The sequence below is a fragment of the Pseudonaja textilis genome, chromosome 2 (genome assembly GCF_049901715.1).
Source record: "Pseudonaja textilis isolate UNSWEBS1 chromosome 2, rPseTex1.2, whole genome shotgun sequence".
Taxonomy (NCBI): Eukaryota; Metazoa; Chordata; class Lepidosauria; order Squamata; family Elapidae; genus Pseudonaja; species Pseudonaja textilis.
Window position 1 is genome coordinate 175,190,164 of NC_141991.1, and position 18,995 is coordinate 175,209,158.

The following is an 18,995-nucleotide window of genomic DNA, read 5'->3' on the forward strand; positions in this document are numbered from 1 at the left end:
TCATTCTAGATTTGCTGCTGTTCTTCAATCCATTTGTAATCTGCTTCATCACTTCTTATACTGTTTGTAGAAGAGATTTATTATAATGTACAAATCTTAACTAAAACGGAACAGTGAACATGTTAAAAAAAGTCTCTTTGTTCTTTTCTAGCACTAGCATTTTCATAAGCACTCATTATGTTCTGTTGGCAAAGTTGTTACTTTGTTTAATATTGATCTGTTCTGTATTGTTGTTGTTATTGTTATGGTGTCCTAATCTGCAAAAGAATTCTTTGATGGCAAGGATTATTTTGGAGCTCTTGCTAAAGGAGGAATAAGTAAACTCATACTCCAGAGATCTCTTCTCTTAAAATTCAACTTTTGTCATGCCAAAATAGCATGGCCAGTAGCGCAAGGGATTATGATTTTTGTAATGCAATCATCTGGAAAACACATGGCACTTCTGGTGGCAGAGTAAATTAGCTGAAAGTTCTCAGTATGACTTTAGTACTGTATGTATAATTTGAAGTGCAAATGTACCCAATGAATCTATTATGAGTATGCATTGATGGATACGTCTACAGCATTTTGTTAAAAGAGTTTTATAAAAGAAAAAGTCACAATTGTTAATCTCTAAAATAGGATTTTTCAGAGTTTTGCATACTCCTAGACTTCTGGGATAATTTGATGGAATTCCATGAGAGACTGAGAGGGGAAATCACTCAAACTGCATCTCTTGATCAGGGCTTCCAGAACTTAACTGACTTCTTCTTAACTGACAGGTTCTACAACCTGAAATTATTTAAAAACTCCTTTTGTAAGAAATCCTTAATGGGCCTCCAGCAAATTGTAGTTCAAAGTACCATAGTGATTGAGATTGAAAAGGGTACATTATGTTTTGGAGATATGTGAAGATGCATATAGTAGCTGTCATAAACACTGTTAAGGAGTTTTTATGGGTTTTTTTGGGGGGGGGGGAATAGCCGCTTCTCCCCACACTTTTGAATTCATGTTCTTAGCACTAGGTAGCTCTTGACTCCAGTTGGTAAAATTAGTTTTTCTACTTTCTTACATTTTAAGTTACCGTATTTATCGGCGTATAACACGCACTTTTTCCCCCTGAAAATAGGGGGCAAATGATGTATGCGTGTTATACGCCGATGTCCAGGGAGCGGAATCCTCTTTAAGGGATCCCGTTCCCAATAGTGCCTAGCGGCGGCGCAGCATCATGACGTGATGTCAGCGCTGCGCCTGCCGCATATTTTTTTCCTGAAATTTCCCTCTTAAAGGGAATGCGTGTTATACGCCTGTGCGTGTTATACGCCGATAAATACGGTAATCAAAAATATGACCAAAAGGAATTCATCCTATGCACAGCAGGCTTTCTAGTTGCTTACTCGGTATTTATTTACTTAGTTACAGTTTTAGCTATCTGAAGAGAGTATATTTTCATTAATCTTTTAATGTATTTTTTTTTATTAAAGACTTTCACATAAGATAAACATGAAATTATATAGAGTGAAACTAAAAAGAGAAGATGTATAAGAAAAAACGGGGGGAGCGCAGGTAGAAAAGCTACCTCTGTCCTTTTTAGCAGTTGCAAACAAGTTCATTACCTTTTCTTCCTCTTTAAAGTTACAATATGAATATTCTCATAGTCATCCTTTTTAATCAGCAAATCCATAAAACAATTCCATTTTCATTAATCCAGTTATGGGCTTACAAAACCAGTAGTTTTTCTTTTGTTTTTATGACACTTTAATCCCTTTATTTGGGTGGAGTCGGGGACGCTAGTAGAGATGAGCATTTATTAGCTGGATGCCCTTCTTGACGTTTATGTGGAGTTTGCAGCACATATTTTCTCTTTGCGCCCTGATAGAGAAACAACTAGGATTGAACACGCAATCTTCTGAGTGGGAAGCAAACACCTTCATCTCTAGGCCTCTGCGACCCTCTTTATAAAACCAGTAATAAGATACTTAAAAAGATTTCTGTTACAAGTAACTACTTGTTTGTTGCCACTCAGTTGCTAATTTATTGTACTAATTTATTTTCTTTCAGTGCACAAAATTTTGGAGTTAAAAATATAATTAAATTGTATGTTTATAAAATAGTAATTTTTCACTTATTAAGAGTATTTTCTTAAGGAGGGCGGTGGGCGGTAAAATAAATATAAAATCCTAGCCTTACCTCGAATAAGCTTATGTAAATACTAAGTGTCTCAGGTGGGAAATTAAAAGTCATTTAGATTTATTACAGAAATTACAGGAGGTCTTTTGCTTTTCAATTTCTGTGACTGGTGGAACTTTTGGGAATGAAACTATCACCTTATTGCATAATTTGGGACTAAAAGTTCAAATGAATTGGCAGAAATCTATTGTTATACAGACAATATAGATTCTGCCACAGCAAGTTGATCAAATATTGAATAAAGAGGTTTTACTCCTAATACTGTATAACATACTTTAATATTCCTTGGAATAGTCAGTTGTTCACACATAAAAAATCATTATTTGAGCTGCTTGCATTGATTATTTGATTCCTTGCAAAGATCTATTGTGCTTAAAATCCTGTTAGATAACTATATTAATGTAGGCTATGCAGCCAGCGATTAATAGACATTATGCAATTGATCTCTTGGCTTCCCCATTCTGGCCTTCATGACAATGAAAGAGGGAAGACTGAAATTAAAGCAGTCATTTACGACACTGTTGGGTTTCCCAGTTAAGCAAGCAAAGCCCAGAAGTTACTTTTGGAGACTTCATGAATCCATTTATGCCATTGATTCAGAAACTTGTTGCTTAGCTTAACCGGTAAAAAGCGGAATATTAAGAATATTTTAAGCTCTTTGTGATTGACCATCTGGTAAGAATTTCTTGAGGATAAAGTATCTTGATTTTGTTCATCCTACTAGTTTATGATACGGATACTGAATTCATTCCCTCGATGATTGTCATATTTTCTGTGTGTGTCTGTTTAAGACATACCAGATCCTGATACTGATCTAGCAGGAAGCTTGAGTAATTGATATATTAGAGTCTTAGACAATGGAACTAGCTGCATGCAAACGGTGCCAGTGAGAAAGCAAGACTGAAACAGCTGCTAGCTCCCTGTGTTAAACTAAGAACCTTGTTTCTAGGGAGATTACTGATCAACTCAATGAACCCGTAGTAAAATGGGTTGTGGGTTGTTTTGTGAGGCTTGTTGCTATTTCATTTAAGTGATTTGGTGTTCTGAAATTGCATTCTTTGCATAAGTTTAGCTCATCAACAATATTATGTTTCTAAACATATATATGTATCAGAACAAATTTATTTCCTTCCTTCCTTCCTTCCTTCCTTCCTTCCTTCCTTCCTTCCTTCCTTCCTTCCTTCCTTCCTTCCTTCCTTCCCAGTGATAAAGTAACACTGTACAAAATAGTAAAACAAATATAAAACCAGCTAGGCATTCTCATACATAGGATTTACTATGGAAAATTTGGCTGAACCAAATTTTGTTAATACAAAATGTTCATATCTGTGGAAGTAACACTAGAAGCTATATGCACGTTTCAAATTATTTCATTAGAAAGAGTTTCCAGTTGTCCTTCAAATGGTACAAAGGTTAGTGAAGATGGAATTTTTCAGTGCAACCATTTATTAGATTTATATCCTGCCTTCAGGAGCTCAGGATGGCATACATAGCACTCCTTTCTGCCTTAAATAAAATAAATGAAGAGAAGAGAAGAGAATTCTTTATTGGCCAAGTGTAATTGGACACACAAGGAATTTATCTTTGGTCGTATGCTCTCATTCTACATAAAGGGAAAAATACGCTCATCAAGAATCATAAGATGCAACACTTAGTGATAGTCATGTTACTAATAAGCAATCAAATCATGCTAGGAAACAAAACAATATTATAACGATACAAGCAACACGGTTATAGTCATAAGTGTGAAGTAGATATATTTGTGAGATACGCTACCTATAATCTTGTGTGTGTGTATGTGTGTGTAAAGGGAACTCAGGAATATCTTCCAAAAGTTTTGAGAAGGGGCTTTGGCTGTTTGCATTCTGTACAAGTGTTCCAACAATTACCCAACAAATTTTGCTAAAATGGATATTCCTTGACAGTGAAAGACACATAGAAGAAGACTATGAATGAACATCGTGAGAACGAAGCTCATTTGATACTTTGTTTGGTGCTATTCCTCCAGTATAATGATTGTTTTATAAATTGTAAACTTTTAGATGATAAACATTAGGCGGATTTCCTGAGGGACAAAACTGCAAGTTGTAGGAGAACTATAATGTTATTGTTCTGAGTCTTCTTTGTCCAGAGGCAGGTTCCTTGGGGAATCATGAAAAATGATTCTGGTATTTTTCTTAAATTGAAAAAGTAGTGCCACAAGCAATACTGAAATGTTCATAATTTTTACACTTTTACATGTTTGTTTAAAATGTAATTGTGTCATAAAATGATAGCTACGTCTCAGTCTATTTGATATTGATCAACGTTTTGTATATCATAGTAATACTTTGTCTTGCTATATCAAGTGGATAAGTCTATTTCTATGGAATTCCCAGTTGTATAAGATATGCAATTCCCATAAGTTATCTACTACTAGCAGTGCATATACTGTACTGCATAAAGTTGCTTGCAGAAATAGTAAACCAAATGAGTCAGAATTGTACTATACCTTGGCATATCTTGTTTTTTTTAAATGGAAGCGTTGTCCATTAGTTTGTCTAATGGTGTCTGAAATCCCTGATCAGATGTATTGGTAAAAAGAGTAGGTTCTCAGTAATTCGGAAAATAGTTTTTAAATACAACATACTGCTAGAAGAATGGTTCTGGAATGTTTTGACTTACTTAATCATGTATAGAAGTTGAACAAAGTGAACAATGAAATGATAAAATGTATTAGATGCGAAGATTGGGCAACCAGCTTGTTTGAAAATATAAAGCTATGATCAGTTAGTTATTGTGAACCAATAAATAGGAAAAATATATTAATGTGGAACCTATTTAGCCAGTACCATTCCTGAAATATTTCATATAATGAAATATTCATTATAATGTTCATATAATGTATTATATTTTATATTTATATTTTAAAGCTCAGCATCCTAAATGCAACACACAACAAAATAAAAATAGATGTTTCATTTATGTTAAACTGCTTTTAATGTCTTTTTAAATTGTATTTTCAACAAAATTTCCATGCTTAAATGAAGATCAAATATATTTATAATTTTCTTTTCAGCGTGGATCTGATGAGCTTCTTCCTGCTGGTATCACATACGGGACTCTTACGATGAGCAATCCTACTCCTGCTACTGGTATGATTAAGAATGCATTTTGTATATGCTCCCGTCAATGTTTTCTCAATGAGTTAATAATGTAAGGGCAGATAAGGATGGTTGAAACCATTACAGTCTATTTTTTTTTAAAAAAAAGCAGATGGGTTAGAACAAGTGTGGGAATAAGGTCTTACCTGCAAGAATAAATCCGTGACCATGTTTGCATGTATTCATTGTTTATATATTCCATCATATGAACTGGAAACTCTGGCATGTTTTCTTGAAGTTAGTCAAAATATGAAACTGAAGCTTGTTCTTTTGTTTTACAAGAGGGAACATATCACAGTTCCTTAGTTTATGAGATGTTAACCATGGATTGAACTGGCTGGGGTAGTGTAGCAGATAGCTCATTCCGTAGAGTGGAAGGCTCTAAGTTTCAAGCATCCTCTCCCAGAAGCCCTCTTGAGTGTTCACATCCTGTTTCTGTCCCCTGTTTGTGATAGCAGCTTAGTAGTTCCTGCTTTCCCCATCTGCTTTCCAGGGAACACTTACCTGGCATCCTCTCTCCCTAACTTCAGTGTATATGACTCAGAGGGGTACCACAGCCTTTAGTGACTTTCTGGCTATTAGAAGGTAAACAAAGAAAAATTATTTCAATAGTGTAATCTATGGTCATGTCGCATAGAGATAATATTTGCCTAGAAACTTCAGTTCATATTTCTTTCCTGGGAAGACAGAACAATAGAGATATAAAAAAATAAGTAAAATGTAATCCCCTCATTTCAACTTTAAATATGAAAATGCAAATAATTAATATTGGTAGATATAAATGGCATAGGCGAAGATATATATATACACACACACACATATACAGAGTGAGACAGGGAGAGAAATATGAACATCAAACATGACTTAACATTACAAAGAACAGATTCTAATTGAAATTCCTGGCTAGATACCGCCAAAATACCAATTTGCTAAAGCAAAAGTTTCATCTTGCTTCATTATTTGATGTACTGTAGCTTTTGAGGATATTCCACTTTACACAGAAGCTGCGAAAGAGATGATACACTTCACTCAAATTCAGCCTCAGTCCACACAGGTTCCTGAAAAAGTGTTTTCCTTCACTTCTGCTCCTGATTTAGTAAAAGGACCAGTCTAATTTTTTTCCAGCACAAAAGCAGATGTAACCAGACTCTCTACATTGGGGTCGCCAACCTTTTGGACCTCAGGGACCACCAAACTCATAATTTTAGATCTCAGGGACCACTAACCGGTTCTGTGGGCGTGGCCTAATTTATGGGTGTGGCTTGGTGGTCATGTGACTGGCTGGGCATGGCTTGTATGTAAATATAAATATTTATATAAATATTGAATTTTTTATAAAAAAGAGAGCAACCTTTTACCCAAATCAGGCAAAGCAGGCAGGCCGATTGAGTTGCTCACAGAATCACAGATTCATTCAGAAATCTATCTGCCATTGGCTAGCTCAGTCTGTCACATAAAATTTGCTTGCAAGCAAATTCACAAAATTAACTTACAACACACCATGTATGTAAATATTGATTTTTTTATAAAAAAGAGAGCAACTTTTTACCCAAATCAGGCAAAGCAGGCAGGCTGATTGAGTTGCTCACAGAATCACAGATTCATTCAGAAATCTATCTGCCATTGGCTAGCTCAGTCTGTCACATAAAATTTGCTTGCAAGCAAATTCACAAAATTAACTTACAACACACCATGTATGTAAATATTGAATTTTTTATATATAAAAAAACAACTTTTATGCAAAATCAGGCAAAGTAGGTAGATTGAGTTGCTCACAGAATCATTCAGTGATCTATCTATCTGCCATCGGCTGGCTCAGTCTTTCAAATTTGCTTGCCGTGAGTCTGCACTGAATTTGCTTGCAAGCAAAAGAGGTTTGGCTGTGCTTGGCTAGAAAGCAAGAAATCCAACCATTTCCTGCTTCCTAGCTAATCTAAATCTCCCGGCACAGCAGAACGGAAAAAGGATGGTCGGAAAAAGGAAAAATAGCAACTTAGCAGACAAGTTTGCCTGGTAAGGAGTGAGTGGGAGGGAAGGGTTCCTGCAGGCCACGTGGGCTGAGCAGTCTTGTGTTTCTGCGCAGCCTGGATTAATTGTTTTTTTGGGGGTGCTCTAGGGATGAGATTTCTCTGCAGCCCACCAAAATTTTCTCATGGCGCACCAGTGGGCCGCGGGCTACTGGTTGGTGACTGCTGCTGTACATGAACCAGAGCAGTAGTGGCTAACCTTTTTGGCACCAACTGCTGAATTGGGACCGTGCACGCGTGCCGGAAACTGGAAGAACAGATCCCCAGTGCGCTCATGCGCACCGGCCACCTGGTCTTCCAGTTTCTAACCCGCATGCACATGCAAAGACCATCTGGCCGGCACACACATGCGCTCCGGGGAACTGCTCTTCCGGTTTCCGATGTTCCCGCATGTGCGAAGACTAGCATGCATGCTGGAACGTGGAAGAGCACCGGGCGATGGCTGGTGTGCCCAGAAAGATGGCTCTGCGTGCAATTTCCGGCATGCGTGGCATAGGTTTGCTATCACGGACCCACAGTGTGCATTTCTCCTACAAGGGAATGTCTATTGTACATATGAGCCTAGAGAAATGCATATGGCTTTCTGTGCTCACAGCTTGTGCAGGTTACAATCACAACATGAGGATTTATTTTCTCTTTTCCTAAATTGAAATTACCAGTAGATGGTAATTTCCTGCAAAGGCAACCTGTGATTACTGTGCATATGCCGGCTAAGGGATCTGGATTATGCATTTATGGCAAAAGCTGGACAATGCCTGCTATTGTATTCTTTTTCAAGATGCACTAAACCTCATCCTGAGCTGTTGGCATAGTCATAGTGCTGTATATTTTAGCAAATTGACATAAATAACATTGCTTAATCAGTTTTTTTTTTAGTTTTCTCATTCTTAATCTCTAGATCTTTGATCTTTTCCAGCACAGTCATTCCCTATGCCTTTGTATAAGTCCCTAGAAGACAATCAAATCACTAAATCCTGTATTTGTAAATATTTCTGTAGAAGAAAACTACTAGTAGCTGATTCTGCCATCATACATCTTCTGACTGTTGGTTCAGTCTCTGTTTGCAAACATGAAAAAACAAAAAAAAGAGTTCAGTGAAATATACTATGCAGTTTAACTGATCATAACTAGAATTGTAAATTTCTTGTGTTAACTTTTTTTTCTATACTAAAGCAAAAGAAAAGATGAACAGACAGATTAATAAGCAAACAAAGTAACAAGTTACTATTGCTGATTCTAGTTAATTTGAAGTAATTTTAAAATTTGGAGTTCACGCAGCAATCACATTTCGTACTAGATATACTTTATATGCTGAAGCATTTTGTGTATATATGTTTTAGCTAATGGGAATGACAACAAGAAATTTAAAGGAGACAGATCTCCCTGCTCCCCTTCTCGAGTTCTTCATCTTCGTAAAATTCCAAATGATGTCACTGAAGCAGAAGTAATTTCTCTAGGTGTACCTTTTGGCAAAGTAACTAATCTCTTGATGTTGAAAGGAAAAAGCCAGGTACGTGTATGTTTTACATCATATAAACAATCACAGAAAAATAATGTGTGTAATATAAGATTAATTTGTCTGATACCTTTGGAATCATTAGATTTCACTATCGCATCAGCAGTGGCACATATGTTTTGGTTCAGATATAAGTTAAACATTCTTACCTGAAACAGGAAATAATTTCTATTTCTAAATGAAACTTTATTTTAATATATATATATATATATATATATATATATATATATATATATATATATATATATATATATATTTTTACTTCATTTTATTTCATTCAATTTGTATGGCCACACATCTCAAAAAAGTGACTCCGGGCAATAAACAATAATAAAATAAAAATCTGAATTATAACTACAATTCTAAAAATTCAATACAAACAGCAGCCAAGAAAAAATATTACAATCTGCAGATGGTAACGTAAGCAGGAAACAGGGCCCTTTACATACTTGGGACCTCACACCCGGGCATTAGCAGATTTTAAGGCATTACAAAAAACAGCTCAAAGGGTCAGGGCTAATATTCGGATAGGGGATGTTTCAGAGGACAGGCACCAAAGCAGAGAGGCATGCCTCCTGGTCCCTGCCAGCTGACATCCCTTGGCTGATTGGATTTGGAGCATGCCCATCTTGCCAGGCTGGATTGGGTGGGTGGAAATAACTGAAAAAGCCAGGTACGTGTATGAGAGAAGGCATTCCTCAGGTAACCACTTCCTGACTACAAGTAGTCTTTGCAACTGTACTTGAGGCCAGAATTTTGGTAAGTTGTTTCGGTAATTAAGCAAGGCACCCACGCGACAGCTTTGCTGAATCACTGCAATCCTGGTTCTCCTCATTGCAGTCATTAAGCAATTGTAAGGCCGTTTTGTGGAGCGTATATTGCCAGGGTGATGGAGGTGCTTTGCAAATGGGAAAGTGCTTTGCAAATCATATTAATCGTCCTTTTCCAAAGCATTGAAGCAGTTGCATCATTTGGAAAGCTCTGTGGTACCTCAAAATTTCTCCTTGGTTCTCAGTACATGCCGTATGTATAGAGTTCACAGCTGCTTCAATTTGATGGTAGTCTTGGGCAACTCAATAGAACATCCATGCAAATCCGCTAAAAGATTTAGCTCTTTTAATGTTTAAAAGGGGAAACTTCACCAATGCCGTGAGAACCAAATCTTTCGTATGCTTCACACTGCCTTATTTATTGGGAGGAGAGTGGATCCTGATTTACACCCAACATTCATTTCAATTTTGTGAAAAAGTGTCAGTTTCAGCATAAGTATTTGATTTAAAAATAGTGTTCTATACACTAGCCCAGTGTTTCTCAACCTTGGCAACTTTGTAAGACATGTGGGCTTCAACTTCCAGAATTCCCCTCTGGCATGCTGGGGAAATTCTGGAGTTGAAGTCCACATGTTTTAAAGTTGCCAAGATGGGGAAACACTGCTCTAGCCAATCAAATAAGTGGCGAGAACTTTAAACTTAAGTTCAAATTAGGCCAAAAGCTAATCTTAAGAAGGGATCAGAATTTAGCAGCTGCTGCAAATAATCCTGTAAAGTTTATTTTTCTGTAATATGGTCCGATTAAAACTATAAGTTGCTTGTAAAGTCTTAATTTGTAAACGTTTTTGTTGCTAAAAGTTAACAGCTACCAACAAAATGAACTATTTAACTATATTTAAAATATTCAGTGTTTCAACTAAAAAAAAAATACCACAAGTCAGATTTGAGGCTACTGCTGGAATATTTACAAACTGTGTTTTGTTTTCTGGTTAAGAAAAATGTTAATTAGAATGTACAAACTACTAGGTAGATTTCATACAAAATGAGAAAATATGGCTTCATGTAATTCATGCCCTCCAAAGCTTAGCATGAACAAATCTCAGATGTCCTGATTTAGATGTCACATAAATTTTCATTGGTTTAATCTTTAATCTGTTATTTTTTTCTTCCTGTCTACTATAGATAAAAAGGATGGACACCATCAACTCAGTATTTCTTATAAGAGGAAACCTAGGTTTCTTGTTGTATTTAAAATTTAAAAGCAAATTTTAAAAGTCCTGCAAAATCATTCCTGTTGTTTTACCATTTAGAATTGATATTTTTTGTTTTTTAAAAGAACTTCCATTAGTTTTTGGCAATGCCCTTATGCATATTATTCATTTAGGATTGAGGAGTGAAAGCAGACTGGATTTACCAGTAGTTATATATTTATAAATGTGTATTTCCATAAAAACAGCCTATGTGACTACATCACTTTGCTAGATGTGTACTTGGCATAATCAAATATTGGCTTGGTCAGGTTTTACAGCTTATCATTTACATCACTAATAAAGAACTGAAAGCCAGTTTGGTGTAGTGATTAAGCACCAGGCTAGAAAGATGGAAACTCTACGTTCTGGTTCTGTCTCAGGCAGGAAACCAGCTGTGTGACTTTGGGCCAGTCCCTTTTTGCCAGCCCTAGAAAGGAGGCAATGGAAAACTACTTCTGAAAACTGCAGGAACTAGGTCAGGTAGTCATTAGAAATCCACACTGATTCAAAGTCAGACTCCCAGCTCCCAACACCCCTCCCAAATCTTCTTTTAGGCAACTACATTTTAAATGAGAAAAAAATAACATCAACATTTTTGAGGGGTGGTAATACTAGTGCAGTTTTTGCTACTTTATAAGTTTTATGAACTGTTGTAATTTGTATTGATTTCTGGTGCCTTACAGTATCATACATGATAGTACTACAGATGGCACCTATATGTATTACATATTTGCCAAAGTTAGGGTAGTGGTTTTCTAGTCAAGATCTTTCTCTGTATTAATTTCAGGCTTTTCTAGAAATGGCTTCAGAAGAAGCTGCTGTTACTATGGTGAACTACTACACTCCTGTTACTCCTCATCTTCGCAGTCAGCCTGTTTATATTCAGTATTCCAATCATAGAGAACTTAAGACTGACAATCTACCCAACCATGCTGTGAGTATGCTACCTCTGAGAAAAGTATATGACTTTCAAAGGAAGCGATATCTCAGCAAACTGCAGTGCTGTTGGAATGACAACATACAAACATGACATTATCATATAAATGTTGCCATTGTATACGTGCATTCTAATTTCTGATGCAAGTGATAATTTGTGGCATTAATGTAGCAATAAAGTCATGCATGTTGCATCATTTCCACTAACCAAGCAGATGCCTGTCATTCTATATTACTAATGATGAGCCACTTTTTAATTATTATTACTATTATTATGATGGCCACTTCATCTTTTTTTTTTTTTGATGTGTATGTGTAGGATCTCAACTTAGCAAAAGAGTCATGAATTATTATCAAGAAGTGGTAATTCTGCTGCTTCAACTGCTTGTGGAATTGGGAAATTATTTTACAGCTTGATGTTTTGCTAACAGTGTTGCAGTTATTTTTGTTTCCCATTCCACATAGGTTAATTGATGTAACAGTAATAATTCATTGTGGAATTCAAGATATTTAGCCTTTCTTGCATTTGTCCTTTTTTTCTTCTCAACAAATTATATACACACAGAGAGAGTTTTGTTTAACCAAATTATGGCAGATTACATAGAAGAGAAATAAATTTTGCACTCTCAGACTGATGACAGTTGAAGAGAAAGGACTTAGTTACTTGATACTGGAACCAAATATCTTTGAGGAAGTATGCATCTAGGAATATACCTGCATCAGGAGAAATGTTATTCCATTTTAGCTGGTCTGAGAATAAAATGTTAATCGGATGCCTATAAGAAATTTATGTACATGATCCAGATCATCCCCATAGTATCCAGTTCCTATATGTAGATGATCATCTTTGCACTCAAAACAGCTGTACTCCAATTACCTCAGCCTCATTAAAAGCAAACTGCATGGACATATCTATTCAATATAGTAAACAGACAAAAGACTGTAAAGTCTTAAAGTAGTAAGCAGTGAAGAGAATTTCAATTCAAGGCTTAAGGTCCTAGTAGCATTCTTAAGAATTCTGCCCTCTTCGCTTTGTAGACTTTTATATATATATTTTGTTCATTTGATAGAATACTATCCCACTTTCATTCTGTAGCTTAAGGTGACATGTAAAGTGCTCCCTCCTATTAATTTCCCACAACAACTTTACTAGGAGGTAGTAGTTTGGGCTGAGAAAGAATGACTGGCCAACCCATGAGCTTCCATAACTGTGTGGACTTGATGTGGGCTTTGCTGACAGTCAGCCTAACACCTTAACTACAGGTATTCCTTGATTTACAACCATTTGTTTAGTGACCAAAGTCACAATGACACTGAAAAATGTGACTTATGACCAGTTTTCACACTTGCAACTATTGTAGGATCCCCATGGTCATATGATCAAAATTTGGAGACTTGGCAACTGACGTGTATTTATGAGAGTTCCGTTGTTCCATTTGTAACCTTCCCAGCCAGTTTCTGACAAGCAAAGTCAATGTGGGGGGAGACCAGATTCACTTAACGGCCATATGATTCACTTAACAACTGCAGTGATTCACTTAACAATTTTGGCGAAGAAAGATTTTTAAATGGGGCAAAACTCACTTAACTGCCTTACTTAGCAACAGAACCCTTGGGCTCAACTGTGGTTACGTTGAGGAGTATTACACCCACTAAGCCCCTGTTACGTTAGACCAGGGGTCTTCAAACTTGACAGCTTTAAGACTTGTAGCCTTCAACTCCCAGAATTCTTCCTCCAGTCATGTTAACTCAGGAATTCTGGGAGTTGAAGTCCACAAGTCTTAAACTTGCCAAGTTTGAAGACCGTTGTGTTAGACTTTGATAAACAACTATATTGCATAATTGGTATTGGGAAATGCCAAGAGGAACCATGACAGAATAAATGGAATCATACTTCCAATTTGAGCAGGGAGCTTTGCATATGTTTCTGTTCAGGAACAATTTATTCTTATTAGACTTTAGATAAAATTTGTAACTTGGCTATGGTGAAAAAAATCCAATGAACAATAAACTCCCATATTTTGGGGAACTATGATGAAGCATAATTAACTATTTTGCTGAAGGAAATTTTGTTATTTGTACTTGTATCCCATCAATTGGAGACAAAATGGAATTTGGAGATCAGTTTGAGATATTCTTGAAATTCATGTTCTGCTGGAGTCATTGTCTTTTAGCAGCAAGTGCTTTTGGCAAGAAACCACTTGAAGATGGTGGATCATATAGCAGCCTCTAAGATTCTTCCAATAGAGCAACTTCAAGATGACATTTGGAATTCAACATGGAACTGTGTATCTAGCAGGCCTCTGACTAGTCTATTTCTTAGCTAGAGCAGCAACTCTTATCATCTGTATCCATATCTCTTATGACTGACTTCCTTGTGTTTTGCTGATGTGGTTGATGTAGGAGAATGGGACACACTTGAATAAAATTTTGAGCGAACCTTACCTTGTTTGATTAGTATTTTCAAAAGAAACAACAACATGGAAATTTACTTTGCCTTGCTATTCAATTATCCCAAAAGCTTAGAACATGTTTTAGATGTTTCCATAAAACCTGAGATGCAGCAGAATGAAAAATTGCTGAGGTAGATGCAAAAAAAAAAAAAAAAAAAAGGAAGCATAAGACTCCCCCCGGGAGTCCTACTGATTCCTGTAGGATTTTGTTCTGAGCATAATCTGTATGTAATGATGTTAGCATATGTGATAGATGTATCAAAATTTCATCTCCCTCTCAGAGAACTCAAGCTGCATTACAAGCAGTGAATGCTGTGCAGTCTGGAGGCATGGCCCTCACGGGTGCTCCAATTACTGAGAGTGGGCTGCCTCCTGGTCAGAGTTCGGTTCTTCGAATTATTGTGGAAAATCTCTTCTATCCTGTTACTCTAGAAGTGCTATATCAGGTATAAACCAATGTTCTTATAATTATTTTATTCAGATAGATTAAAATATGGCTATCAGTTGTGTTTTCCCCTTGCCAAATATTTTAAGCCTGGAATGATTGCCCTTCCTCTAATTCAAATGAAAAAGTAATAAAAACCAATTATCTACTTAGAGGATAACTTGCATGGTGTAACAGTACCACAGACGGCACTAGTGATCCAGCCAGCAGGACCGTGCATATCTATTTCCTTCTTTGTGTCTCGTATGCACCATATTAATTATTTGCTTATGAATACGAATTCAAAGCAGGGAACACAATGAACACATAATAAAGTGATTATGTAGAATTGAAAGAAGAAACTGGAATGAATGCATTTTGTTAGATCATAGCTTTAGGATACATTTAATCCCAATACTGTGGAATATTATAATGGTGGAAAGCTTTTGAATGGCAAATACAACACTTCTCTTTGGATTATTAAAGCAGCCATGTCTTTTGCAAGGGTTGCATGGCTGCCTTGAAAGCCATTTCTGGCTATCTCTGCCTGTGTGTGTGTATACATAGCTGTTTTGTTTTGCTTGCTTTTCAAAAAGGAAAGCTACTCCTCCCCCCCAAGCTAACAGATATTCACGCACATACGTATGGAAACAGCTAGGAATAACTTCCAAAACACCCGCACAAACTTTGCAAAGGACACAGCTGCTTTAGCAATTCAAAGAGAGATGCTATGTTTTGTGTTGCAAAGCAATCCTTTCAAAGGTTTCATGCAGTCTTGTTTTGTCATTTGTACACAATGTCAGAATTGTGGTACTCTTTAGTCTTTGTTTCTTTAATGTGATTTTTTACCTTATTTACATTAAATATTGGGGGGCGGAAAGGCTTTCAAGCTTAGGTGATATTTTCCTTGCAGCAAGAACAGTAATGTACCTGGCCAGTTTAACTAAATTATATTTAATTATAATATGTACATATTGAAGAAAAATCAGTCTTTATTATTTTTGTTTTTATTGAGAGAACTGTTTCACTTATGAAATTTGTTACAACCCCCCAGTGTGCAATATTCTTAACATTAATACCATGTTCAGAGTGCTACACTTCCAAATTATAATAAAAATTCTCATGCCTGTACATTTAGATTGTTGGAAAATCATTATATGTCAAACTCCCAAGAAAGTATTAATGGATGAACTGACTGTTTGAACTTTTTATTTAGATCTTCTCCAAGTTTGGAACGGTTCTGAAGATCATAACTTTTACAAAGAATAATCAGTTTCAGGCCTTGCTTCAATATGCTGACCCTTTGAATGCACAGTATGCCAAAATGGTAACTTTGTGAATAGATTCCTGATATGCTTGCATTATAACAGTTTACTCCATATGAAACGCCTTATTTTTCTGGTGCTATGTCATACAAGTATTATGCTGCAATTTTACAGTAGGAGAAATAATGTTTGCAGCCTTACACCCGTGCCATAATCATTTTATACAGTTATTTCTTTACATTAGAGTATGATATATTTCTTTGAAATTAAGAGACTGCATAAGAATTTTTGTGTGATGAAGGGACATAATTACATTATAGACGTGCTTGATTTAAATGTTGGTAGGGCAATGTGCCGAATGCAGCTTTCCAAAAGCCTATTTTGTTGCCTATCAGAGGTGCCTATAATTTTCTCCCATTCCTTTCCCCCCCTTTATTCTGCCATTGCTGGAAATAAAAGCCAGATGCTAATGTGATTGTTCCAGTTTTGAAAGATTAATCTGGCAAGCCTTTAAGAGTAATAGTAAAAAGTTTTCAGAACTACTCTGCAAATTCTAAACAGGTGCTCCCACAAAGGCTATTTGGTTAATTATTCAAATCTTTCAAATCTTCTAATAGAGATGTCTACCATTTGGTAGTTATATTTTACTAACTTAATAGCATGCATGATGCAGCATAAGTATGATGGTATGTAGTCTCAAAGAAATGCCATTTCAAAATGATGTTTGGGATATAACAAGAATTACAACATTCTGGAAATATGGTTCCTTTATTTTACAAAGCACATAAAACAATGGGCTCAGGCAACAGTGAAAATGTGATCTCATTTGCCCCTTTGCTTCAATCAGAGTATATGTTCACACTGCAACTTTGCATGTATTTATATAAAAATCCTGGAAGCATTTCATAACCTCAACTTTTTAATATCCCATAGGCTCTGGATGGTCAGAATATCTACAATGCTTGCTGCACTCTTCGTATTGATTTCTCCAAGCTAACAAGCCTTAATGTAAAATATAACAATGATAAGAGCAGAGATTTCACACGTTTGGACCTTCCTTCAGGAGATGGGCAGCCTTCACTTGACCCTACTATGGCTGCCGCTTTTGGTAAGAACACTTCCTTTGTAGTTGGAGATAGAACAAATTACTCCTGCCTTTTACTATGGGCTACTGAGATTTTTCTTTCCACAAAGAGACATTATACAGTAGTAAAATGGGCATTCCATCATTTGGAAGAAGTGGCTTTGAAAAATATTATTAATATAGGTTATGATGTTAGATTAATAATTGTTCTAATTGCAATACTACTGCTTATGAAAGCTGTCTCTGTTATGAAATTATTAAATTCCGAAGTTGAGATTTATTTTTTTTTGTACTTTTTGTATCTTATGCATCACTGATGATATGAAAGAGGATTTGTCAAATTTGGGCCTTAAAAGGAATGTTCATTCTTGCACAACCTTTTGCCAGCATCTATTGGAAATCACCATCAAACTTTTATTCCTTAGCTAACCCAGAAAATAATGAAGATGAATTTTGCTTCCTCTTATTTCAGAGAAATGTTATGTGTAAAACCTGAAAGAACGCTGACTTTTAAAAAGCTCTGATAAGTCTATCATCTAGTAATGATGTTACTGTAGTCTGGAGGGGAATTATTATTATTGTAGAATCTGGAACAGAAGCGCTAATAGGTTCTTGCTGTCCCTGTCCATCTCCAATTGGAACAAAGTCTTGAACTCATGAGCTTTTGGAACTGTATCAAACTTATCTTTATCTATACATTTTCAGTGTTAAGCAGTAATCCCTGTCAGCTATGCCCCAAAAGGGTAATTTTGAAAATAATCAATATATTGTATTTTTATTATATTCAGTATATTGGGGTTTAACATATTGATAGTCGCAAAGACGTGTTCGACCCATTGTAACCCCATGGACAATGTTTCTCCAGGTCTTCCTGTCTTCTACCATCCCCCAGAGTCCATCTAAGCTCACGCCAACTAATTCAGCGACTCCATCCAGCCACCTCATTCCTCATTCTCTGCCGTCCCCTTCTTCTTTTGCCCTCAGTCGTTCCCAGCATTAGGCTCTTCTCCAGTGAGTCCTTCCTTCTCGTTAGGTGGCCAAAGTATTTGAGTTTCATCTTCAGGATCTGGCCTCCCCCCCCCCCCCATCAAGAGGCTCTTTAGTTCCTCTTCACTTTCTGCCATTAGTGTGTGTTAAACCCCAATATATTGAATATAATAAAAATACAGTATATTGATTGTTTTCAAAATTACCCTTTTGGGGCATAGCTGACAGTGATTACTGCTCAACACTGAAAATGTATGGATAAAGATAACAGAGGGATACAATCAAGATCAAGGGAAGTAGTAATACCACTCTGTAAAGTCCTAGTAAGACCACACCTAGAGTACTGCATCCAGTTTTGGTCACCACATTATAAAAAAGATGTTGAGGCTCTAGAAAAAGTGCAGAGAAGAGCAACCAGGATGATTAGGGGACTGGAGGCTAAAACATACAAGGAACGATTGCAGGAACTGGGCTTGGCTAGTCTAGTGAAGAGAAGGACCAGGGGAGACATGATAGCAGTCTTCCAATATTTGAGGGGCTGCCACAGGGAGGAAGGGGTCAAGCTATTTTCTAAAGTGCCTGTAGGCCAGACAAGGAATAATGGATGGAAACTGAACAAGGAGAGATTTAACCTGGAAACAAGGAGAAACTTTCTGACAGTGAGAACAATCAACCAACGGAACAGCTTGCCCTTGGAAGTTGTGGGAGCGCCATCACTTGAGACCTTCAAGGAGAGATTGGACTGGTGTAGGGTCTCCCGCTTGGGCAGGGGGTTGGACTAGATGACCTACAAGGTCCCTTCCAACTCTGATTATCTGTATCTGTATCCTTCTAAAGAGCAGTCGGGGTTGATCTCTAGGATTAACCGGTTTGATCGCCTTGCAGTCCAAGTGTCTCACAGGAGACTTTTCCAGCACCATAGTCCAAAGGCCTCAATTTTTGGCGCTCAGCCTTCCTTATGGTCCAACTTT

At 36.6% G+C, this 18,995-nt stretch overlaps 1 protein-coding gene across 2 annotated transcripts in view; it reads left to right on the forward strand.

Moving 5' to 3' along the window:
• PTBP3 (polypyrimidine tract binding protein 3) overlaps positions 1-18,995 on the forward strand; it is a 63,085-nt gene that overhangs the window by 24,602 nt on the left and 19,488 nt on the right. For both annotated transcript variants that reach the window (XM_026713398.2, XM_026713399.2), the window contains 6 exons: positions 5,228-5,303; positions 8,680-8,849; positions 11,663-11,809; positions 14,546-14,710; positions 15,905-16,015; positions 16,887-17,061. In XM_026713398.2, coding sequence (XP_026569183.2) covers positions 5,279-5,303; positions 8,680-8,849; positions 11,663-11,809; positions 14,546-14,710; positions 15,905-16,015; positions 16,887-17,061 — 793 coding nt within the window. In that variant the 5' untranslated portion in view covers positions 5,228-5,278. The remainder of the gene's footprint in view (positions 1-5,227; positions 5,304-8,679; positions 8,850-11,662; positions 11,810-14,545; positions 14,711-15,904; positions 16,016-16,886; positions 17,062-18,995) is intronic.